This window comes from Urocitellus parryii, chromosome 11, assembly GCF_045843805.1.
Source record: "Urocitellus parryii isolate mUroPar1 chromosome 11, mUroPar1.hap1, whole genome shotgun sequence".
In the NCBI taxonomy this organism is placed as follows: Eukaryota; Metazoa; Chordata; class Mammalia; order Rodentia; family Sciuridae; genus Urocitellus; species Urocitellus parryii.
Window position 1 is genome coordinate 48,780,362 of NC_135541.1, and position 26,910 is coordinate 48,807,271.

General features: G+C 38.6%; 1 protein-coding gene across 1 annotated transcript in view; it reads left to right on the forward strand.

Annotated features, from left to right (window-relative positions):
• Sgip1 (SH3GL interacting endocytic adaptor 1) overlaps nucleotides 1-26,910 on the forward strand; it is a 141,413-nt gene that overhangs the window by 81,578 nt on the left and 32,925 nt on the right. The window contains exons 12-18 of the mRNA XM_077791551.1: nucleotides 293-385; nucleotides 2,999-3,073; nucleotides 5,170-5,679; nucleotides 12,748-12,875; nucleotides 13,815-13,941; nucleotides 18,240-18,305; nucleotides 19,262-19,321. Of these exons, the coding sequence (XP_077647677.1) occupies nucleotides 293-385; nucleotides 2,999-3,073; nucleotides 5,170-5,679; nucleotides 12,748-12,875; nucleotides 13,815-13,941; nucleotides 18,240-18,305; nucleotides 19,262-19,321 (1,059 nt within the window). The remainder of the gene's footprint in view (nucleotides 1-292; nucleotides 386-2,998; nucleotides 3,074-5,169; nucleotides 5,680-12,747; nucleotides 12,876-13,814; nucleotides 13,942-18,239; nucleotides 18,306-19,261; nucleotides 19,322-26,910) is intronic.

The following is a 26,910-nucleotide window of genomic DNA, read 5'->3' on the forward strand; positions in this document are numbered from 1 at the left end:
GGAATGTCCTTAAGTGACCACCAGGAAGAAAATGCAGAATCCATTTTGAAAGTTTTTACTCAGCTATATGCAAACACACAGACGCCCCCTCCCACCCCTACACACCACACTTCTATTTCTGTTTTCCATTTAAAAAGAATGGGAGCAGCACATTGCTAAATTAATTTCCCAGTATAAGGCAAGGGGAGATAATTTTGTAAAGTTCAACTTTAAATTGAAATTTTTAAGTTCTAAAATCCAGGGAGGTTCTTTTTTTAACTTACCCTGGGAAATTCTCTTTTTATGTTTCCAGTTATTTTAGATCAGCCTGAGATATGGGGTGCAGGCCAGCCAATTAATCCAAGCATGGAATCGCCAAAGTTAACAAGGCCTTTTCCCACCGGAAGTAAGTTATATGTCTGCTCTGTCTGGAAAAATAAGTGACTCATTTTACTGTCTGTCTGCAGAATGAAATCAGGTGACTCCTAGAAAGTCAACACAAGCAAGGCTTGAACTGTATGATATTGAGGGGAGATGTTATTCTAACAGGCCATAGAGTTTAAAAAGAGGCCATGGCAAGTTATCTAAGCCAGAGACATAAAATTATTAACCTTGAACAATAGACTCTTCTGATGTCCCACATGTTCACCCACTCATTCATTCATTTCATATGTATATGTAAGAACCAGAAGCAAATGAGCTGAAGAATCTGCTGGGCTGATGAGATATGGTATCTGCTGGTCCTACAGAACAAGTGAGACTTCATAGGACAAAAAGGACACATTGAGATCAAAGAAGGACAGTTGGAAAGCAAGAGAAATTGCCAGAGAGAAGCTGAGACAGGAAATCAGAACAAATTTATATCAAAGCAGCCATCAGCCCAAACAAAGCTGGATGGCTGGAGGAGGTCCAGAGATCTTTATAACCCTTCACCTATGATGGGCTGGACTATTTGGACTGAAGGCATTGCTTATTTGGCCAGGTCACCTGTATGGTGGGTTAACTGAACTTTGCTTTCAGTAGACTGCTTGTACCAAGCAAGCATATGGAAGGTGCTCCTTAAAATACCCATGGGAGGATTAGATCTCAGGAAAAGGTGGGATGGGGCTGTAGAAGGTAATTTAACTCCTAGAGGCTCATGTACAGACCAACTCATACTTCTTCCAATTCAACATCCCCAGGGTTTTGCCTTTTGGTTTTTAAAAATGATCATGGGAATTAGCCCAGAGGATTCATAATCAAAAGCCAGAGGTTATTTGTTGAGAATATTATTGTTACCAAGCCATGTAAGCCAACCTTTCCAAGAATATTTCTTCAAAAACAGAGTAGAAAAACAGCATCATCAGCAACTCTTTTTAAACTACTGAACTTTGAAATATGTATATGAAGAATGTAAAACAGGGCTGGGGTTGTGGCTCAGTGATAGAGCACTCACCTAGCACATGTGAGGCACTGGGTTGCATCCTCAGCACCTCACAAAAGTAAATAAACAAAAATAAAGGTATTGTGTCCAACTACAACTTAAAAAATATATAAATATATTATATTTATATATAACATATATAATTTATAATAATATAAAAAAATATATATATAAATATTTTAAGTTGTAGTTGTATATATATAAACTACAGCAGCATAGTTTGGAATGTTTCTCCATGCTACTCAGAAACAAAGCCAGAGGGGAAAACCTGACTTCCTTGAAAAGATTTCTTTTTTTTTTTTTTTAATACTTCATTTTATTTATTTCTCTATGTGGTGCTGAGGATCAAACCCAGGGAGGTGAGCGCTCTACCACTGAGCCATAACCCCAGCCCCAAAAAGCTTTCTTTACAGACCTAAATTGCCCAAACCATTCCTAGAAAATTCTTCCTAAATGACAAGAAGGTAAACAAATGAAATGTTTGCGTAGCTGATGTGTTGCTTCAAACACCACTTATTTCAGAGCGGTGAGTTTTACATACTGTGGTGGCACCTAGCACGACAGAGGCTGTTGTTTATTGATGGACATTGTATAATTCTGCTCATTTCATGGTTGCAGCATAGGGTTACTATTTCAGGTTATTAGGCTTTGTGGTATTTTACTTGTTTTATAGTGTTTTGTTGATGACAATCTTGATCAACTTTTTATAGAAACCATTACTAAGGAGCCTCTGATTGACTGGGAAAATATGATCCACGACAAGTGCTGTTTTCAGCAGCTCATAACGAAGATTAAGGGCCAAGTGCTCCTCAGCTTTGAGAGGACAGCTGTTAGTCATGCTTATTGTGGAAAGAGCCCTCCAGCTTACATGTGCACCCGACTCAGCCTGCTTTTAGCATATGAAAGATTAGAGCACATCCAGGTTCACATCTGAACCTTGAGATGATTTATTAAAATAGTGTGAACCAAATATGGCCAGTGACAAGAAAACATACATTAAAGTTAAGAAAAAAAAATGTAGCTGTTGAAACAGTAATTTTTAACCTCATCCATAAAGTGATGAAGCCCTGTTCAGAAGAGTAATCTCTTGGTGGAGACCATAACACTAGACTTATTTCTATCTGAGGATTTTGTTGGCTGTCATTTTTACCAAGGGAACCTGTTCATTCTTCATTGACTTTGCCTCTGACTTTCATTATCACACCTGGATTGTTAACTGTCTGTGAACATGATTTTCATCATCAGTCACAATTCCTTGAGGGCAGAGGATTTTTATTCAACCCATTTTGTTCCTAGCATAGCAGGTAGAACTTAGTTGTGGATTGAAGTTTATTAAATAATATTTAAATGAATAAAGCATTGATGTTATTGTTACTATCTGACATCCTTTTGGCAGACTCTTATTCTCATAAAATGGAAGAACTTTAATAATCCTGCTTTAATCTGTTGGCTTTGAACTTTACAAAATTTAGATCATTGATGGTATTTCCAACATCAAGTCTATCAATGAAAAAAACTCTAATCCTGCTTATCTAGTGTCTTGTGTAATTTAGGAAGAATGTAATCAATAATACTTGATTTCTCATCTCTCTACAGCACCTCCACCACTGCCTCCAAAAAATGTACCAGCCACCCCACCTCGAACAGGCTCCCCCTTAACAGTTGGACCAGGTAAACTTCAGGTCCCTTTCATCTAAGATTATATGGCAAACAGGCACAGCCCTGGACCTCAACATTCCCTTGATGCTTTGGAAGTTGTAGTCTACATTAAAATGGTACAATGTTGTCATTTAGTTTATTTCCATCACAATGTATTGTGCAAACTTATTTTAAAATACCACTTCCAGGTTTCACACATGAAAGAGAGAAAGAAAGAAGGAAGGGAGGAAAGAAAAGAAACTTCTCACAATTTTGTCTTGGTAGAATAAGAGCCACATTCACTTATAAAGTGAAGGGGGGGGGGAAATACCAATACGAAAAGTTGTTTAATTAACCATTCCTCTTGTTGGATCTTATTTTGGTGATTTAAAAATTCAAGGCACAATTTGAATTTTTCCAAGAACCAATAAAACTTTTGCTAGAACTAAAACTGTCTAGTCTACAAAGACATAAAATGGTTCTCAGGATGAGTGGTATACTGTTGGTGTGGAATTTTTTTCCCCGGTAGTCATTCAAGTATTTACCATCTTATGGCAAAGAGATGTATAAAGATCATGAAATGTGGCAAGAAACTTCTGCATCCTTTTAGACAGATATCTAAAAGACATATCTTTGCTTTCAATTAAAATCAATAGTATGTATTCATACAATTTATAATCTACCAAGTCTTATTGGACTGTCAAATCAAAAGTAGTAATGGTTATTTTATGGATCTGAATGTGGTTCTTTGTCATTTTGGAATTCTATAGCAGTTTCATCCTTTGCAATTTATGCAGCCTGGTGAATTTGATAGGTACAGAGAGGGTATTTATCAACAAAAGAGAAAGCAAGAAATGTCATTTATGAAATTTATATTGACTTAAACCCAAAAAAGAACCGTTCAGAATCGTATAAGTACAGGCGTTTGCAAGTTTGAGCCACTGGGTCTCCTGTATTTCCAATAAATTATATTAGACATAAATAAACCTACCAGCAGCCAAATTATAAATATTGTGTGCCACGCAAAATACTACCCCATTTATCTTTAGCCTTGGAACCATGGAAGTTAATTCCTTTCAAACTATAAATATGGAAATGACAAGCCAATTCTTACAGCCCAAGAGTTATTTAAAGGTAAAATAACTTCTGGTCATGCCCTCCAGTTATTTAAGTAACAATTTCTAATTTGAATAATCTCAGTTTTAAAAAAAATAGAGTTCTTCAAATTGCAGTTATCAACCGTTTCATGCTATGCGGTAGAAGACAAGTTTTTAACTTTTGCCTCTTATTATTGATATGAATTAAAAAGACTAGCTGATGCCATCTAAGACAGAGACTTCTGTTTCGTAACTGCAGATATATACCACACTTAAGCATGCGATGTTAACAGATGAGATTTGATGCGAAAAATAATTATTACATTTTTATGATTTTGTTCTCTATTAAACAGGCATATGTATAGCAGTGCCAATAAGTAGCAAATGCTTCCTCAGTAACCCATGAGTGTCATGTGTATGCATGTGTTTAAAAATATTTGTGTGGGAATGTCTCTTTAATCTTTGTGCTGTGTTTCTGGAGTATTAGAAGACCTACAGCTAAATGTGATATCCATTTTTTTTAAACTAACAGATATCATCATCACTTTCCCCAAACACACTAGAGCAGACAATAGTCATAAAATATGTGTGTGATTTTTGGCACAGAAGTCTTTGTCTACTGTGTTGTATTGCAGTAGCCCATATTTTCAGAAACAAACTCCTTTTGGAATTTGTATTTTCAGAGCCTATGTTTCTTATAAATTGAACATGAGTTTCTTGAAATGCTCCCTTGGTTCTCTTGTAAGCAGCCTTGAGAACAGTATCATGCTCAGCACTTTAAGTGATGGTAAAAGTGGCCAATTGTTATCACCTTGCAAGAATAAATAGTAGCATCAAAATATAACGCTCACATTATGGAGGGGAGATCTCTCCTTTCGCCTTCAGCTCCTAACCCAGCCAGATATATGCCCATGAAGGCACCTCACAGGGCAATATATCTACCAGACTTTGCCTCACCCTTATCACCCTCCCCCCATATAAATAATATTAAGAAAGTCAATTAAAGTTTAAAACCAACTACTTTGACCACAGGAAATGAACAGTCAGCCACAGAGGCCAAAATTGAAAAACTACCCTCCATCAATGACTTGGACAGCATTTTTGGCCCAGTGTTGTCCCCCAAGTCTGTTGCCGTGTACACTGAAGAAAAGTGGGTTCATTTCTCTGACACGTCCCCGGAACATGTTACTCCAGAGTTGACGCCAAGGGAAAAGGTGGTGTCCCCACCAGCAGCATCAGACAACCCAGATGACTCCCTGGCTGCAGCCCCTCCCGGCCCCCCGGCCCCCACGGGTCCCCCAGGACCTCCTGGGCCTCCTGGGCCTCCTCGCAATGTACCATCTCCGCTCAATTTAGAAGAAGTCCAGAAGAAAGTGGCTGAGCAGACCTTCATTAAAGATGATTACTTAGAAACAATCTCATCTCCTAAAGATTTTGGGTTGGGACAGAGAGCAACTCCACCTCCCCCACCACCACCCACCTACAGGACTGTGGTCTCGTCCCCCGGACCTGGCTCGGGCAGTGGTACGGGGACCGCCAGTGGTACGTCTTCTGGTTTGCTTGTGCCCCGTGTGCCAGGGAATGGCCGTGGCTGCTTGAGTGTGAGCAACACCCTCCCCCTGCCTGGCAGTTGGCCGTAGAGCTCCAGCCATTCCTGCTCTGGTCTGGGTGTCCTGTGGCCCCGTGGCATGCCCCAGCCCATCGAATGCTCGCAGTCGTGGTCCAAGTCTGTGGATGTGTTCTGCCCACCCAGCCCATAGGAGCGTCCCCCTCCACCCTGCCACTTAGGAGGCATAGAGGTTTTTAAAGAAAGCTGGAATATCATTGTTAGGAATTCAGGAAAGTTCTAGAAAGGCATATTTCAGAGAGTGGTTTACAGGTCACATGTCTGATTCTCTTGTCTGATACCTCCTGAGAGCCCTAGGTTTTGTAGGTCAACGTGGGGGGAAGGAGGGTCCTGTTTTTTTTTTCTTTTTGTTTTCATTCGTTTTTTTTTTTTTAAAGTGGAGAGAGAACTTTTTTTTAATGTAAGATTTTAAAAGGAGATTTTAAAGAACTACATTAAATAAATAAGTGCCTTAGCACATCCCCACCCTAACGGAGCAGCCACTGCAGACAAACTTGTTCTCAGATCTCACCACTTGACACACCCATCAGGCTATGCCGTCAACGCCAAGGGTGGTGACATTTGATGAAAAAGTCTACCAGAAATGTACCTTTGGGGACTCTCGATGCAGATTCTTACATCGAATTTGATTTTTTGTTTGTTTCTTTGTTATTATTTTGAACTTCATTTTCTGTCTTCTAACCATGAAAGGACAGAAGCTCTTGCCAGGCATACCAAAGAAATATCAAGGTCTTAGAATACAAATAGAATATAGTTTATTCCACTGTTGCTCAGATTCATCTGGCAAGATCCTGCGAGCCTTTCCTCCCTTTCAGGGGTTCAGTTTCGGCACCTTCTCTGGGGGTGCCAGGTGCTGTTTTTCTTTGCTTTGAAAGAGGTAACCAAGGTCTGGGGCTGTCGCTCGGTAGAAGAACACTTGCCTAGCACCTGTGGGGCACTGGCTTGATACGGAGCATCACATTAAAAGTAAATAAATTTAAAAAGATTATTGTCTATTTATAACTAAAAATATTTTTTTAAAAAAGAAAGAGAGGTGACCAAGCGTGAGATATTTAGATCTGGTGAGAAAGAAAGGGGCTTGTTTCTGTTCTGATTGTCACTCACCACTGCTCCCTCTTTCCCTGGAGTGCCCTCCAGTGATTGTTCCACATTTGCCTGTGTGTTTTTTAAAGCAAGAGCAGTAGAGGGGATCAAGAAAGGGTAGGGGTTCACCTGTGCCACAAATAATACCATATTATTAAGTATGCCCCAGGCCTTCCTCTCCCCAAGAAGGAAAAAAAAAATTTTAAAAAATTTTTAAAAAACCTTCTCAATACCTGGTATATATGCCAGGTATTGAGAGGGTATCAATTAGTTGCTTTGAACTCACAATTCTTCTACTTTAGCCTCCCAAGCTGCTGGGATTACAGGCATGCACCACTGTGCCTGGCTAGAAAACTATATTCAATAAGCAAATACGTTTGGCAAACATGGCATTAAATAAAATGAGCAAGTTTCTTTACCACAGAACCTTGGAAACCTTTGTCAATAATAAGCATTTCCTGCTTAGCACTATGCTAAGTGCTTTGTGTACATTATTTCATCCTCACAACAACCCCATATGGAAGGCACTATTATTTCCCCTATTTTATAGATGGGAAAACTGAGGCTCAGAGAGGTCAGGTCATTTGCCCAAGGTTATGTAGCAGGAGATGACAAACTTTGGATTCACAGGTCTATCTGATCCTGAGCACAGGTCTGTCTGATCCTGAGCCTGTGTTCTTACCCCTGTACTCTCCAGGCACTTCTGTGAGGTTTGGTCACAAAAGATCCCAGACTTAATTAACTAACACTGACAACCATCTATATTGCACAGTGTCATCCACAAAATCACCAAAATCTGCTTTCAGAACATACTGTTTTGTTCACCTCTCTCTAATTCTGGAGGTGAATATCTCTGTTGCTTTTTTAGTTTTGTTCATGGATTACAGTCTCTGTATTTATCTGTAAAGGTACTAAAAGGTTGCTGTGTTAAGCCTTCAGACAGCAAACCTGAAGAAGTTGTCTCTCTAAAAAAAAAAAAAAAAAAAAAAAAAAGTGGGGGGTGTGCCTTTGTTGTTTCTCACGGGGCTCTCTCTCCTGGGTCGGGCTCTCAGTGCCCTAAAAGGACATCTCAAGGAATACCCAGCTCTCTCCAGTGGAGGGACAGCATGCTCTCCCCAAAGCAAACCCCTTTAGTGGGAGGTATGGAAGACCTCACCTTTCACAATGCTCTGTATGGAGCATGCTCTCCCCAAAGCAAACCCCTTTAGTGGGAGGTATGGAAGACTTCACCTTTCACAATGCTCTGGGAGATATTTGTTTAATTAAACACTTAATTATTAAGGAAGAGAGAAGCTTTAATTTTCTTTCTGGAATCTTTGAGAGTTTCATCATTTTAATGTTTGACTTCCATAGCCTTATTTGAAATTATTTTCTATGGTTACCAGTTAAAGACTACAAATTCTTAATAATTGGTCTGGAAAAAGCTATACTTTGCTGGCATTAAAAGGATTGAATTTTCAAGTAGGAAATTGATCTGGTCCTATGAAGCCCATAAATAAATAAAACGTTGCACCATCATTCCCTTAATTAAGTCCCAGTTTATTTGCTGTTAATCTTTTATTGATGAATATACACAAACTGTCAAAAATAGAATTTTAGGATTACAATAATAGAATGTCTAGCTTCATGCTTTAAAGAAAAATGATGCTCCTCATTACCTGCCTTTTATAATACATCCTGATGGGACTAACTTTCCTGCGCTTCTTTAACTGATTTTAAATGGGTACCATTATTCTCACATCCTAGGGTGTCCTAACCAAGCTGTGAGAAGCAGAAGTGCTACCTGCTGTTGAAACACAGTGGGAAGTAAAGAATTTGCTCCAAGAACTTCAATTTCCATATGGCAAAAAGTTATAAATACCTAGTTTGGCCAGAATAGTGCTTTATTAGAATATAGATGCTGATTCTTGGCAAAGGCTATCTCTTTTCCCATGTTGATTGTGTGCCAGGGGACAGAAGGGAAAATAAATTTTATTGGCCTTCAACAGGTTTGGACTAGGAAAGAAAGGAGTTCGTCAAGTGAAGATGTTCAGAGAAACATTTTCCAACTCATGAAATATTAAAAGATGTTATTCATGTCATGTGATGACACATGCCTGCAATCCCAGCAACTCAGGAGGCTGAGGCAGTAGGATCCCAAATTTGAGGCCAGCCCCAGCAACTTAGCTAGACCCTTTAATTTTCAAAATTAAAAAAACAAAAAGGGCTGGGGAATGGCTCAGTGGTAGAGAACCTCTGGGTTCAATTTCAATCCAGGGGCAATTGAAATTTTAGTACTGGGCGGGGGCAGAATTTAAAAAGTTATTTACAGTTTCACATACACACACACACACACACACACACACAGTTTGAGATGCAGAGGTTGAATTAACCAAAATATACATTTCTTAACTGCAAGTCTTTTTAGAGCAATGATGTCTAAGAAATCACTAGCCACATGTAGTTATTTTACCCGTGATCATAACAAATTTAAATTAACATAAAATCCAGTTATTTAGATATAGTAGCTATGATTCAAATGCTCAGTGGCTACCTGTGACTAGTGCTATTATTGAAATAGTGTCCTAGAACATTTTCGTCGTCACAGAACGCTCTATTGGAGAGCTCTGTTTTAGAGCTTTTAATCGTTTTTATTATCAAAGGAGGGGAAAAAAGAAAATATAGTATATAACCATTCCCATACATGCTTAATACTTTTTTCCAAAGAAATCGTGTAATTGTGTCCTAAGAAACACAATTTGGAAAAGGTCATTTAGTTCTTCCATATTTCAAAGTACATGTATTTTAATTCACTTGATTCTCCCAGTAATACCGTTGGTACACTAGCTTCATTTTGCAGATAAGGAAACAAGCCCAGAGGTAACTTGGCCAGGGTCACAAAGCTAATGAGTACCAGAGCCAGGATCTGGCCCCATGTCTGTGGGATTCCATAGCCTGTATTTCTGCCACTTCCCCCAGCTGCCTTCACTGTCCCCCGCACCACATGGACACATAAGAAGTCAAAGTTGAAGCTATAGATATTTGGTTTTCAATGGTTACCAAAGAAACCATGTTGAAACATCACATCAAGAACAGCAAATGGATCAAGAGCATTACAATTGTTTCCAACTTTTGTTAACTCACAAAACTCAATGGATGTGTAATTGTTAAAGTTAAACCTTAACTTTAACATCTTAAACACTGCATCTTAAACAGTGGCGTTGTTCAACTTATTTTCTGAATCATGTTTGGAATAAACACTACCCAAGAAGGAAATCAAAGTACAATTGAAAATCCAAGAGGTTAGGGAGGTATAAATATTATCCATCTACACCCTTAAAACACAAACAACCTCACAAAATCTTGTGAAGCCTTGGGTCAACTGTGGAATCACCCCCAGGCCCTGTATGTTGTCTGCTGACCCTCAGGGTCCCTCAGGCAAGGTGTTAATCCAAATATCCTTTAAATGCTTTTAACATATTCTCTTATTTTCCTTCTAAATGCACAATAAATCAATTATATCGATTCAGTAAAGAAAAAGTGATTTCAATGGGAGTATCCATAAAGGAAAAGGAAAACAATAAATTTTTAATTAGCAATTAACACTTTTTTCTTTACTTTTTAGTTGTGTCTTTATCAAAAGATACTCTATACCATCATCATCAAGACCTATTGCCTTCTGTTGCTTAACATTTTATAGTTTAGCAAACACTTTCATAAGCATTTTTAGTTTCCCTGTTATAACTAACTTGTAAGTAGAGCAATGTCTATTTTTTTAAAATGGGGGAAGCTGAGGCCCAGAGAAGAAAAGATCCCACAGATAAGGAGAGATGGCCAGGCAGGAACTCAGACCTTTGGACTCTCCGCCCAGTATTCCACAGCCCCTCAGTATTTTCCTGAGCATTACTGAGAGAGGATTTTTTAATTTCCCTTCTGGAACATGGAAGGAAAGAATAAACAGCCAGCCTTTTCTTAGGATTGATTCAGAAGACTATTTCTTAGAAATAGACCCACAGAGAAGCATTTGGACCATTCCTATAGAAAGTTTTCCCAAAGCTGAATAGAAACCCCTTTCTCCATCATTAAAAAAAAAAAAAAAAAAGAGTTCCCTAAGACTTCCTGACACAGGCTTCATTGTTTCAAGGTTTATTTCCCATCTCTCTGCTGTCATTTCTATCTTCTGAAGTCCTCCTGGGTGCAAATCTACTAACACAATATTCAAATCAAAACTTTGAACTGGGACTTGTCCAAACATACTCCATTTTTTAAAAAGAGAACATTAATCAGAGAGACTGAGAACATTTACATTGAGAGAGATTTATACAAATTGACCATGTAAAAATAAGCACAGATTTTATGCAAAATGTGGGACTCCACAGTCTTTCCAACATTATAAGAGCTTGGGCTTTGGAATTAAATATACCCTTTAAGTGCCATGATCTTGAACATGTTACTAAATATCTCTGAGCCTCTGTTTTTATTGAGATGCTACCAGTACCTACCTCCAAAGCTTACCATAGGGATCAGGTAATAAATGTAAACCACCTAGCATAGATCCTGGCCCAATAAAATAGAAAGGGAGCGTTCAGTAGAAGTAAGCATACAGAAGGTGGTAGTGGTGGGGACAGATGGCATAGAGAAGAGGTGGCAACAATGATTAATAGGATTTCACACTAATGTAGAATAAATACTGCAGAATAAATTCAGAATAAATAGTACAGAGAAACATACTCAATATTTCAGATTGTTTAAACAAGAAGCAAGGTTCACTCCCAAGGCTATCCTCAAATGAGAACAGATTCTGAAACGATGGGTTTTGCTACTCAACTTCAAAGGACTTCGTGGATGTGAAGATCTAGAGATTGAGATGCTGGTTTAGAACTCCAGAGATCACAGATTTGTGGTGTATTTCAAGGGAGGCAGTAGGTTGGGGTGGGTAGTGGGAAAGAAGCATGGATACTTTTCTGGGGCAGGATTTCTTAGAATTTTCTTGAGATAGTTTGACAACCTATATTCTAATCGGAAGTGACAAAACTTCTGAACAAGAACTGTTGAAATACTGATTGACTTTCCTGAGGTTTTTGGCCAAATAGTTTTCCCATGCTCCCAGGCATATGACTGAAGATGGGCCCTTGAGTGCAGAGACCCCTCTGGTGTGCTGATTGGTGTGCATGCCAGCCTCTGTGTGTCATCTGTGTTTCCTATGCTTGTCATGGACAGCCAGAAAAGTAAATCCAGGAGGCTCTTTAAAAAATGACTATGAAAATTATCAGGGACACACACTCTACGTTGTCATTACTGAACAGAGTACACAAAATTCTCTGAATTTGGTGTTTCTATTACTGTGATTCAAAAACACAAAGAACTCATGTATCATCTAATTTTCTTTATTATATTTTGTCCTTTGATTACTTCAAGTGTTTGGGGACATTAATAAAGTTAGTGCCCATATGTTGATTCACAGTCAAAAGCATAATTCTCTTACCCCTGCTTAAAAAAGAAAAATATAATGTAGAAAATCCTTCATCTTCCTCTTCCTTTAAGTTCTAACCTTTATTTTTTGTCATTTAAAGAAAAAATCAGAGAATTTACCCTAAGTTTAGTGTGTATGTGATTAAAATGAAAAGTACCACCAGGCAAGAGTCATAAGAATTCATCTTCTGTCACAGATAGAGTAATGAATGGATTTACCTTCATGGGTGTCACATGACAAGAAAAGGTAATGAGCTTCAGCTTCTGCCATCAACCATAGTTCAACTGAATACATTTTTTCTTTATTAAAAAAAAAAGAAAAAGAAAAAAATGCGTGCTACAGTGCTTAGCGTAGAACTGCCAAACCAAATGTCCAGGCATTGTATTGTGATGACAGCATTCTGGTCACCTCTGCTTCCAGCCATTTCTAACACTGGCCTGTTTTCCAGGTGCATCATCTCCTGCTCGACCAGCCACTCCCTTGGTTCCCTGCAGCAGTACCACTCCACCTCCACCTCCTCCCCGGCCTCCCTCCAGGCCAAAGCTACCTCCAGGAAAACCTGGAGTCGGAGATGTGGTATGTTCCCCTCTGCTCCAGCTTGCTCAGAATCAGATGGAGAGATCACCAATAGCCTCAACTTCAGGTCTAAGCACAAGAACAGGACATCTCAGCTTCAGGTTTAAGCACAAGAACTCTTTCCCAAATGACCTTTTCAGGTGGTCACTGAAAGATAGTCACTGCCCACAGGTGTATCTTTCAATCCTCCTCAAGGGTCTATCATCTTTCAAGCCAATGTCTGAAATGAGAGTGGGATGCTTGGGCCCTCACCTCTGCTACGGGGATGGATGTCAATGCAGATAGTCATGATCAATTCTTGCTAACCCCTTTAGAAAGAGAGGTGTTTCCTCTCACAATATTTTTCTGATTATTGGAAACTCCAAGAGAGAGCAAGTGCTGGTTTCTAATCCTAGAGTACAGATACATTATTGGTGGTAGGTTCACTCTGTGAATCTAAAGAAGAAAGCATCAGCCCATGGATTTGTTGCAGAAGTCTCTGGTATTGTGATTTAAGGCTGAGGTGTGCAAAGCAATCTGTGCAAACAACTGACAAGACTGTGGCAGAGGTCAATTTTGTTGGCATCTGTATACAGTCTTTGGCTTGCTAGCACAGTCCAGAATTTTGTATTTAAACATCTTTAGATTGGAATGAGCTTTTACAATGCTTCCTGCTCAGCCCCTGAGGGCGTGTGAGGACACATCACAGATCCCATCACACATCCTGGCCTCTCTAAACCCAGCATATCCACTGAGTTCAGCCATGCTGGGGTTTATGGTTCCTCCAGCTCCGCTCCCCAAGCTGTTGTGTAGATAAAGCCCATTTTACTGTGAAAACAGGCTGTCCATTTGCCTTTAGGGACCCAAGTTGTCCTATCCGAGACTGGGAGACATTAACAATATGGAATCAAAGTGCTACAACCTGTAACTGACCTGTGATCTCTTTTCTTCTCCCTACAGCCCAGACCCTTTAGCCCACCCATACACTCTTCCAGCCCTCCTCCGATAGCACCCTTAGCCCGGGCTGAAAGCACTTCTTCAATATCGTCAACCAATTCCCTGAGTGCAGCCACCACTCCCACAGTTGGTAAAAATTATCTCCTCTCTTTTCATCTGTTTGTGGTTTTGACTGGCTAAGTTTTCTGATCTGAACTCCCCGGGCCCTGTGTTTCTGGTTGAAATTGTTTTGCTGTGTGTTTTGCTACTGTCACCTGACCTTTTCCAAGCAACCTTCTCAGCAAAGGAGGCAAAAGACTTGACCTACGCCAATGAACCAATAAGCAGAGTGTGAAAACCTGTATTTTGCAGGGATGTTTTCTTATGCTATTCCATACAGAGCTATTCACAAAGCAGAGAAGAAATTGCCAAGGAAGGTCCTGTAATTTAGATATTTCTTATTTAAAAAAAAAAGGCAGTCTCCTTTGAGGGGAAATGTTTAAATTCTAACTGTGTAACCACACCAGAAATTGCAAAAATTAGAACTTTTATTATCTTGAAGGTTTCATTTTTCATCAGTTTTGGTTGTCCTGAGGTTGAAGAATGGTATAAACATTGGCATGGTGAGACATGAGAAAAAAATTTTTTAGACTTTTTTTTTCCTAGTGCTTCTCAATGATATGCAGTCAATTTTCCCAGAAAAAAAAATTAGTCATTGCTGGCATTTTCTGTAAATGCCTTGTGCCTCTTTTCTTATGCTGTGATGAGAGTGAAGAGTTGAGGATGGCTGCTCAGCTGGATGGTTTTCTCAGGTTTCACTGCCTCCTTCTGCCAGGAGCATCTTCCCTCTGCCCAAGGCTGGACTCTGTCTCTTCCCACCTCCCATCAGCTCCTGCTGCCTCTCCCCTCTTGCATGGTGGCTCTGACCTGGGGCTTTCCCATTCCACTTCTCCCATACAACTTCCTCCTCATTGTCTTCCTTCGTTCTCTAAACTCCCCTCCAATTCACCCAGCTGATATAAACCAGCTGACCCCCACCCTGCCTCGCTCAGAAGGACCATCAACCAAAGCTAAGTGAATTCCTTCTGCTACCCAAGGAAGAGCACCCTGCAGACTTGCCCATGTGAGAAGTAGGTGAATCAAAGTCTGAGACTTAATTCTTGACAACTGCCTATTTTCTCAGAGAAATAGGTTAAGATGGGCTTCTTAAGCACCCCCAAAGTAACTTCAACTCCACCTCAGACTCCATATGTTACATCAGATAATCCCCAAAGAATCCTTCAATTGTGGTGAAAATATAGGCAGTTCTCTGTGAGATTTATTAATGTTTTTATATAACCACATCTCTTCCTCATCTGCATCAATTGGGGCAATTCAGGGCTTCTGTTTTTCAATGCCTGTTAGCTCATTCTTTCTGGTTTTGTTTGTTTTTTTGTAACATCCTAACCTTATTTTTTTTCACTCTTTTTCTTTAATCTCCTTGATTGCTACAGCCTTTCCCCCACACACACACTACCACTACCACCACTCCCATTCTACTGTTTTGTTTTGTCAAGATCATTTATTCCACCCACTCCATGTGATTTGCCTTGTTGGTCAGAGAAGAAAGTAAGAGTGAACTGTCACTCCTACAGCATCCCCCAGGTGACCTCAGATGAACTAGATAGTGTGTTCTTTCAACTCACTTTGATTCATAGAGAAAACTGAACACACAGGGAATTTGAACTGTGTCCATGTTCTAAACAATGTATTTCTATACTCCCTGCTGCTGAAATCTCAAATCCTGACCCAGTGACTTTGATTTTTAATGTATCTAGTATGTGTTCTTTCAAGATTAAACCATGGAGGGGTTAAAAACAACAGCCACCGCACAGGCTGGTCTTACTGATTCACGGCTGAGGATCATACTGATTTAATCTGTTTGGTTCTCTTGTTTTTATTTGGCTTCATCTACCCACTGAATTCCTCATCCTCCTGTTCCTTATTTCCTCCTTCTGTGGGTCGCCTGACAGCCTCTTCTCTCTGAAGTAAATGCATTATTAAGTAACTGACCGGCAGCTTCTTGTGTGTTGCTATTTCTCTTTCTGGGGAGGATGTGCTTTGGCTGGTCAGCACTATGGGTCTCGTCATGGCTGACTTGGAATGTTGATTTAATGTAGTCAAATGGCTTAGGGGAACTTGAAACTTTCAGCAGCAAATTCTCTGAAGTTGATGGCTCAACATTTCCTCCCATCACTGCAATACCTTTTTTGACATTTCCTATGGCACTTGACCTGTAATCTGGGCAAGTATATGGAAACCAATGAGCCCAAGTTTAAAGTTATCCAAGAACTAAATTTTTAAGAGCAGGTCTAAACTTTCTACAATAAAATTCATGCAAGAAAATGTCCCTAAAGAGCTTTCGATATGAAATTTTTCATAAGAGCCATGAATATCAAGTAGCTACCAAAGAAACAACTCTATGCATAATAAAACCTGATTGATAGGTGATTTCCAGGACCTTAAGAATTGACCAAAAAATATCTAATACTACATGAGCAAAATGGAACTTTCTGTGCAATGTCACAGAAATTTGAATGATGACGAGCTCCTCATCAAATTTAAGACATCCCTGATTTTAAAATACACCATTGTTTTATATATGACTAAAAAAGAGAAAAAGCTATCAATTGAACTAAGATGCAATGCTTTCTTATATTAATTATAAGACCCATTCCAATTTCCAATAACTTAACAATGGAATATAGTAAAATCTTTGTACTACAAAAGGCTCATAGGACCTGCATTGTATGATTTTGGGGAAAATTCTGTTAACATTATGGGGACAGGGAAAATGTATAAAATTATTCTAATATAAAAAACTAACCCAGAAAGAGAATGAAGAGAGTTATCTCTAATAATAAATATCTAATTTTTATTACACGTGTCTTATTTTTGAGGGTGTTAGTAGTTTTTTTTTTAAAGATACTTGCAAATATCTTCTTTAGGACCCCACTGCAAAAAGACCATGGGAAAGATAATTTTTCTTCCCTGTTAATTTGAAGTTATATTCCTTTACTGGTAGTTATACATTTTAAATTGTATCTTTAACATGCAAGTAAAACTGAAATGAATGAAAAGTAATCATGTCTGGATACCAAAGGAAGTATCAGATGGATTGGATGCTTCCTTCAGTCCAGAACTTTGAGCAAAATTGATTTGTATTCAGTAGCAGAACCATAGCATCTAAAACATAAAACATTTCCTCCAAAGTAGTTAGCAATTCTTAAAACAAATAAAAAAGAAAAAGTATGCTATTTTTTGGAATGACCTGTCTCCTGTGTACCCATGGATATTATTATAGGAGTTGCATCAACTTGTTGTAGCTACCAAAGAAATTTTATGCATAATAAAAACTGATTGAAAGGTGATATCCTAAAACCTTAAGAACTGACCAAAAAAAAAAAAAAAAAAAAAAAAAAAAAAAAAAAAAAAAAAAAAAGCTTCCCTACCTTATTCCCTAAGTCAGGCAGCAAACTAATAGAATATTTTCCCCAAACATTATTGTTGTTGGAGTATTTTTTCTACCCTCATTCATGTCTATAACTTTGCATTGTAGATAGGGTTGTTCATTCCTGGTCTTATTATGATTTTTATTCAGTTTTGTACTAAAGTTGTAATACTACCTGTAAGACCTGTGGCAATTTTGTTAATTTAATCACTTAAAACAAAAACCCCAATTACCTGTTTTTGTTAGTTGGTGGGAGAGAGATCCCATGTAAAGATCTAAAACAGTTGATGTTCAGAGCATAATGTTGTGGTCAACAAACAAAGACATTTATCCACAGCTGGATATCATAGCCAAAGATGAAATTATGATAATGCTGTTGAAAATTAACGGTCCATAACTATCAAAGGCAGGTGCAAGGCAAATTGAATTTGGATATTGATGAGGCTGAAATGGGATAGTTCATTCAGAGACCTGGGATTTATACACTTGCTTTTTATGGTCATGTTAAAAGCTAGCTTCTCTTTTCCTGGGGGGAATGTGCATGCTGGGCAGGCCTGTTGAGCTGTCAGGGTCCTGTCAGGAGGCTCTGGTTGATAAGCATATGTCTGGCCACTTGAGAATTGTGTTGAAGTGAAATACACTTGTATAAGTCAATTATTTATGATGCCTTTAGCAACTCCCTGAGAAGGGCAGGTGTGACTTCTTCCCTGGAGCTGACCAATTCACAGATGCCAAAACCTGACATTTTTTAAATTTTAATTTCTTCTCATAGAATCATTATCAAATAAGCATATCACTTTCTATATCTTAACCACAATCCCAGTGTTTTAAGTTATATTTCCTTTTTTTTCATGAAAATCATTCCTGAGTTTCAGTCAGTAGAGTGTGCTGTTTGATTTCATTTGGGATTTGTATTTGTGTTTTTGTTTTCCATTCGTTTATGTTTTTTTGGTTCGTAGTGTCAGAAGATGATGTTTTTTATGACAAACTCCCCTCGTTTGAAAGGCGCTGTGACACGCCTGCAGGTATGGTGCTAGCTGAGTGATCTCTAGATACGTAGACTTTTAAAATCCAAGCCATTATCCATCTGAATGCTAGAAACTTCATGGACATGCTCCTCACCTCATGAGTGTCCAGTGCCTCTCAGATGCACCCTGTACATTTAGTGTTCATTGTGGAACTCATGCCACGGAAACGTTTGTAAGTGGACATATTAAAAAAAGCAGCAGGTTGCATGACAGTTTCTCAGTGAAAAGGTTTGAGAAAGGTGAGATGCCATTGCTTTGTGACTTTTCAAAGGAAGGAATAATTTAACTGCTCACCATTCAGAATTACGTGTCCAGTAACTGCTTTTTAATTTAAAACATAATAGAGCAGCATCAGTAATCTCGTTTTTCTCTTTGGTACAGTGGTAAAGGGTGGTTTGTGTCTGGATGCCTAAGGTGATTCCAGCAGAGGGAATGGAAGACCTGAGACATCTTCCATGAACTTTAAATTGATATGCAATGCTGTTGTCATTTAAAAGCTAAGCTGATGTTTCATACGACCCATAATACCGGTTTATCTTTCTGGAAACATGGAAGGGGGTGACATTGAAGATGAAATGGATACAGCAATTGCTGAATGACAATTTGCCCAAAATCAGTGCAGTTAAAATATGCTGATGCCCCTGCATGGCCAGGAAGACTTCTGCTCCCTGCACACGAGCACCAAGTATCAAGCTACCAACAACCGTACCCATCCCCTTAGGCTGCCATAGCTTTGCTTCTGCTTTCTGATCCCTCAACTAAAAAAAAAAAAAAAAAAAAAAAAAGACAAAACATAGATTGCCAGTCTTCCCTTTTTCCTGCACGCTAATGGCATGCAGTGCCTCTGCCCTTCCCTGTAGTGAGATTAATGACCTGCTCTGTAACTCACATTGTGTCCTTCTCTCTCCCTCTCCTTAACCTTTCCCATCCCGCTTCAACTCCTGGCCATACAGAGAATGAACAGCCTTCCCTCGTTTGGTTTGACAGAGGAAAGTTTTATTTGACTTTTGAAGGTAAGTAGTACATAGCATACCAGATTCTAATTTATACTCTCCTCATCCTTTGGTCCCCTCTGGCATTTCAAAATCCTAGTTCTATCCAAACACTTTCTATCTAAAAAAAAATGCTATGGCTACTTAGAAAATATTAAATACTGAAGAAAATATGACATGAATTTGGTTTGTATGTGATCTTCAATTTTTCATACTAAGCAAATGAAAGCTAATTTGTCATTAATATTAGTCACTTGATTAACTGTGGTCAATTGAAAAACAAAACCAAACAAAGCACATCTTTTCTTGGCCAAGGAACTTAACTCTGTCAACCAGGGCTCTTTCCTAACTCTTTTGCAAATGCAATGCAAAAAAAAAACAAAAAAAAACATGAGGACATTTTTGGTTGGTACTGGTGATTAAGTTTGTTTTCAATAATTCGTATTCCAGATGCAATATGCATTATCGTGAACTGTAAATATGTATATAAATATATGTATATATTCTTAAACCAAGATATGCTACATAGGGGATCAGAAAAATGGGGAAAAGAAAAAAGAAGTATTTTAGTAGGCTTGATTTTTATCTGAAATTGCAATTGGAAGGGCTGCAGTAAAATGGCAACTATTGCTGGACTCGCCATTTTAGATAATTAAGGAAAATAAACCTAAATAGAATGTTAAATTTCTAAGATCAGTTTCTTATATGCTGAATTAAAGATCATCAATCTTCTGTTTTATACTTATGTTCTAAATCATCTTAACTGACCAGGAATTTGACAAAATTGCCCACTTAAACTAATGATAGGAAAAAAAATTTAGTAATTTAACTTAATTAATGGGTCATCTTACACATAACGATTTATCACATAAGCCCCTACATAGCTAAATGTATCTTGGGACCAAAAGTTGGCCACAAAATATTCTACTCTAGAGAATAGAATCTCAGTATTGAACTTTGTAGTTAGTAACAACAATAATTTTTCTAACTTGGATTCTGAATTTTGCATTAACTTGGATGTGTGACTTAATGCAAAATTCAGAATGGCTGATGTATCTTAGTAGGTAAGATGGGTGTAGTTCTTTCTCTCAACAGTGGATTTTTGTTTGCAACATGGCTCTTGATATGGAAGCCCCTAACTCAGAGTAGGCTGGTTTTTGTTGTTTGTTTTTGTTTGTTTGCAGTACCAGTATTGAACCCATGGGCACTCTATCACTGACCTATATCCTCAGCCCTTTTTATTTTTTATTTTGAGACAGGTCTCAGTAAGTTCCTTAGGGCCTCTAGGTTGCTGAGGCTGGCCTTGAACTTGCAATTCTTTTGTCTCAGCCTCCTGAGTCACTGAGATTACAGACATGCAGCCAGCAGCTCCAAGTACTTTCCTTCTGTGATCTCATTTCATCTGTACAACTGACTGATGAGGAAAACTGAGATGCAGATAACCTAAGTAACTTCCCCAGGATCACACCCCAGGCAGAGGCAGGGTAAGGATTTAAACTCAGGCCACTAAGCTGGAGACCACTTGTCTCCCTCTTGACCTACTGGGCATACATAACCTCATTCAGTCTCTGCAATAGCAGTGGATTTTCCCTCATCTCCTAACTTTCCCACTCTCTAATTCCCTGACTCCAGAGAGTCTTTGACTTCCTTGTGACATCTTTTCTCCTGTCCTTCCATTGTCAGTCAGCCTGCTTGTGCTGGCCTACATTCAAGTTCTTTTCTCTATCCAGGTTAGAGGGAAAAATACGTTTCTGGAAGAACCTTAATCTTTTCTACACAGAAACTTAATCTTATGTAACCTTATCTTATCTACATTCTCTTCTGTTTGGAATTATGTTGTCTCTTTGACATTTTGGTTTTTTTTTTTTTTTTTTTTTTTTTTTTTGCATTTTGAGTATCTGGGTTCCTTAGACAGGTTATTGGTAAGACTGAAGCACGAGACTTAGTCATGGGTAAGTCACAATCATAGAGAGCTTATGACTTTCTTTATACTGACACAGTGATTAAAAAAATCCAGCAAGAGGTGAACAGGTCAGATTCTTCACATCACAAAGATACTGATTCATTCACTCAAGAGTCACTAAAAAGAAGGAAAATTGGAAAGTGTGACCAGTTTTCTGCTCTGCTAAATTCACAGTGTTCTTTGGGCTGGAGGTGCCTATTAATTGTGCCAACCCTCACTGAAGGACCTTTTTAATAAAAAAAAATACAGCAAAGTTATTCTGTTCCCACTCTGTGCAACTTATAGCATTAAGTACAAATCAGGTAGGAGAAATTATGTAAAAATTTTTTTTAAAAAAGTGATGTAAGCCTGTCTTCATTAAAAACATTAAAATTATGGCCACTAGCTATTCTGAGTTTTTGTATGTCAACTGTACTGTCAAGATGAAATGTATTGTCCTTTCCATTAAAATAACGGAAGGTCACAGAAGATTTTTTTAAATAGCCTGCACATGTTAAAATGATTAAGTGGAATGGAACCTGCAGAACGTTCTGGGAGATCTGCCAAGGGTTTCAGTATTCACTTTTCCTCTTTATAGTAGACCAGTTGCCTGGTTCTAAAAATCCCTGAGACTGACCGACATGTTGATATTCCACTTGGTTTCCTGCTCTTTAAGGCCAGTGCACTGTCCCATTCATATTTAATGTTCAATTGTCATGCTGGTGATAGAGTAGAAAGCCAGCACAGTGTTCCCTCATGCCCAGGCTGAACTGTGTGAATGCCCTTCCAGAGAGGACATGAATGTACCAAACTCGAGTCATAGTTCTCTGATTAAATACCCATGGGAAAGCTTAAGAGTAGATGGCAGCTCCTACACAAAGCATGTTGCCATGCAAAGGGTACATGGTTAGTGAAAATAGCATACTATTTGGACTCCTCTGGGTGCTGCTGTCCTTGTCAGTAGCGCTGATGTGATGTGTAACTGAGGAGGCCTTAACATGTCCACATTCTGAACTAATTGCTCCACATCCAGAGGTTCGTGTAACCTACACAGCAATCATGTGAAGCAGGCAATATTATTACTCACATTTTAGAAATGACTGAACAGAAGTTCTGAGTATTTAAGTGATTTTCTTGTGGTAACACAGCTATCCAGTGATTAAATCAGTTCAAGGGGAATACATGTTGAGTCATGGAAGTGATGTTCCTAATCACTGTAATGTCCAAGTCTGTTGAGGGCCACAGCTGAGTCGGGATGACGCATGGCATTTTTGCCAGAAGAAGTGGTTGAGAGGTGACGCCAGGGAGCCATTAAGATGATGACTTTTGAGTTCTCGTGGAGTTCATGTTGAGTTCCAGTTGAGCTCCTCTCGCGGGGGATTCCTGAAGAGTTCGCATTGGTTGGGGAGGTGCCGGAGGAGGAAATTTCTGGTTGGTGGTTCCTGGAGGAGCCGCGTGGAGTTCAGGAGAGTTCCCGGGGAGCGTGTGTAGAGTGTGCTGGTGGAGTTCAGAAATAAAGTTTGTTCCTGCTCGAGTGGCTCCTGATTTGTGCCCAGCCAGACTGCGGACAAGTCTTCAAGAACCATGTGATCTTGAGCATTTAACATCGCTGTGTCTCTGCTTTATCATCTTTAAAATGGGAGATATAATGCTCACCTGGCAGGACAATTAGGAAAATCAAATAAAATAGATCTATTTTTGTTTATTAAGGTAGTATATATTATGAAAGTTTTTTTTTAAATTCACTCTTTGAGGTTACATTCCAACCGAGTGAGGAGAATTAAGAAAAGGAACCAAGAAGTTGCTGTATTTAAGATGCATGTCGTTTTTATATTTCTGTATTTTCCTTGGCTCTGATGTGATCTGTTAACTCTAGGGATTTTTTTTTTTTTTTTGTATTTCCATCAGATTCATTAATCGTGTGTTTTCCTCCTCTTATGATCATACTGATCTAAAATGTAGGTTTCTGAAGTATCAGTCAAAAGAAAGTGAACATAATCCAATAGATTGAAAATATATAAATATTGGACAGCCTTTGCTTTGCTTGAGATTAAAGGCTTTCACTCCCAGAGAGGAAGACATGAACCCTGAGTGTGTGTCATACTTGCTGGTGCAGAAGCAGATTATAGAACTGAATTTCTCATCTGCCTAGAGTTACCAATTGGGGAAATCAAGAACAGCACAAAACCTTCAGCTCCAAAAAGAAGGGTTTCTGTGTGTAGATGATTGTGAAACCTTAAGTGCAAGTTGAATAGTTCCCTAGAGCAAGAAAAAGAAAATAGGGCCAATGCTTAATAGAAAAGAAAAGTTAAAGTTAAGATTCGCAAGCTCCTTCCTGCACTCAGTGGTTCACAACTATTTCATGAGCTCTTTATAGCTACAGATTCCTATGTGGGAATTATGGAGGTAAAATTCTGCCTTCTAAGAATTCACCAAAAAATGGTAGCATTTAGCTCTTCTTTAAAAAGGCATTCTGTGGCATATGCCACAGCAGAATTGCAAAAACATTTTTTTAAGTATGAAAGACCTTTAACAGGGAAGAGTCTGTGATAACTTTTTGGAGAAAGAGGGATCTGAGCCTACCTATATTAAAGGAGGACTTCAGAATGCTGAAAGTGTTCCAGTTTGAAGGAACAACTGAGCAGAGGTATTAGAGTGAGTAATGTGTAGGTTGTGGTCAGGGATAGTAAACCCTGGAGAGGCAAGGAGTGTTTGAAGAGATGATCATGAAAGGTATGTAGAACTCATATCCTAAAGCTCATCCTCATATTGGAAGAAGGAATAGAATGTCAATCCTTATACAAGGTTGAATTTTGAGACGCTTAAGAGAAGGGAAGTGGTATGACTTACTGAATCAGCCCAGAAGTGTTCAAGGACTGACTTACCATTGCCATGGAGAGACATCTAATCAAGTGTGGGAAGGACTGAAAGTTGATTCTGAAACTTCCATCCTGAGGAGAGAAGGGTACTGCTGTCAACCAGGAAAAAGGAATTGGCAAGAACAAGAGTTTGGGTCATGACTTGCCCTGAAGACCCCTCAGGTGTGAAGTTTTCCACTCAGCATCCATGTAGTGTGAGTCCAGGAGGAAATGGACCGTGGAATCTTGGAAGTCACCTGCTTGGAGTTAATGGTTGCATCCAGAGAAGCAAGGGTATAACCTTGGGGCATGCCTGTATCCAGCAGCCATATCAGAAAAAGAACACATTGTAATTTGGATCTTGCCCCTTTGGGCTTTACTTTAAATAGCCACAGAAATACTAGTGATGAAGTTTGAGTGTGATATTCAGTGATTTTGTTTTCATAGCATATATTAATTTCCCAGCTCTCTTGCTGATCTGGCATCTCTCAGCTGTTCATGCTGAAGCAATGCCTGGCTGGCTAACCCAGTGACATTGAGAAGAGCATCAGAGCACCAGATAGGAAGACTGCAGCCATCATGCAGCTGCTCTGTGGCTGTTACTGCAGATACAAGTCAACACAGAGACAATGCTCTGCTGCTTTTTCCTAACTGCTGGGCATCAGTCTTTTGTCCTCCCTTGGTTGCATATTCTTCTCATCTATTTTGCAACCTTTTTGTTTCTTTTTTTCATTTTCTTCTTCCTGACATCCAGATGTGAATGTCTGAACATAATATGAGACTGAAGGAATCTTTAATACTTTTGTATACCACAAATAAAAATGCACTGACATAGAAACTTTAAAAATAATTGAATAATTTTGTAGTTCTTTGCTATTGAATATAAAGAAAATTGTTTTCAAAGGATACTTCATTTTTATTTTTTCATGTAAAAAAGGATACTTCATTTTTCTTTTTTCAAGGCCTTGATAACAGTACTATCAAGACTGATATCATGTCTGTATTCATTCAATCTGTGTTTATTGAGAGTCTCCTTTATGCGTGGTACCGTGAAAGGCATTGGTATACAGCAGTGAACAAATAAGAAGCACTTAAGAAAAATTTCCCGAGTTCTCTACCTATCCCCACAGTAATCTTACAGATGTATGTCATGTTTAAAATAAGAACATTTTCCCATGATTATTATTATTATAACTCTAATTATTAAAGTTTGACTTAAAAAACTCCTCTTGATAGGTTCAATATGCATATGCCTAGCCATGCACATATTGTTAATATTTATCAGGAGTCAAGATTGCCTTTATATGTTTATGTATGTGTGTTGATTGTGATGGAAGCAGAGCAAAATGTTAAGATTTTTCCATATTTATTAACTGCAACAGGTAGATATCTGATAGAAAAAATAATGAACAAATTAGTAGAATAAGGCCTTGATAACAATGCTATCAAGACTGATATCATATCTGTATTCATTCAATCCGTGTTTATTGAGAGTCTCCTTTGTATGTGGTACCGTGAAAGGCATTGGGATACAGCAGTGAACAAATAAGAAGCCAGTCATTAAACAGAAAGTTAAAATAATTTGTGAAAAATATTATAATGAAGGAGATAGGGTACTTTGGAAGCATTTTCAGGAAGTCCTAACCTAGTCTAGAAGTTAGGATGGTGGAAAAAATTAAGAGTGACATTTAAATCTATGTAGAGTCTACTTAGAAGCAATATTAAACGTTTAAAGAGCATTAGAATGCTAAAATAAAATCTTACATAATGTGTAAATGTTACCCTAAGGGCATATGGAGTTTTATCCTAGATATTAGAAATAGAGTCCCAATTAATATCAGCACATGCACATACACACACACATATAAAGAAAAACATGTGGATCAGATAGATAGATAGATAGATAGATTTGATACATATATTTAACAAATATGTATATTTCATATCAGAGAGGTGTACATGTTTGTGGATGTGCGTGTGTGTGTGCAGGAGCTCTGGGTGAAGAAGTCTTCTGATTCTCAGCTATAGCCTCAGCACAATGTGTAACTAGGCAAGTCACTTAACCCTTCTAAGACTTAGATTCTTCCTGTGGAAATTGGAATGATAATGGCATCTATTTTATAGAGTTGTGATCAAGATTAAAGCCAAGCCCTGAGTTCAATGTATGCAAAGCACTTCATAAATTTTAACTTGTCCGGCTGTTATCCAACTTCATATATCCCTTGTTTATAACATGGCTCTGTTCTACGCAGTTCTTGCCTCCTTGGGAGGAGTTTGAGTTGCAGACTTGGAGCATTCTAGTTTGCTTCCACATAAAACAGCTGACAACTTGGTTTGCTGTGAATTGCTACACTTGGCCTCCCTCCTTGTTAGCAGCGACAGCAAGGGATCTTTGCTGCTTATGGAGCAAGAGAATGATTAGGAAGCTAGTTCCACCTCCCTGCTGCGCACACCCACCTCCCTAAAAGCCCGTCATTAGAGCTGACTTGTAGAGACTAATGATCTGCCTGGAGGCACACTCCTCAGGGCTCAGTAATGCCAGGCGGAAATCTATAACCATTTTTTTTTTTACTATGTGATTTATGAATTAAGGCATTTCAACAGAATTGACAAGTAATTCTAACCTTCCTGAGAAAAGACTGGGAAAGCTAAGAATCCCATAGGTAACTACCTTATCTTTGGATGGTTCTGAGTCTTTGTCAGACAATAAATTTTGGGTTTATTGTGAGTCTTTGTAAAAGAGCTGTGAACAGATTGAGCCTGCAAACTCCATTACAAAGTACTCTTTTTATGGGCTGGGAGTATAGCTT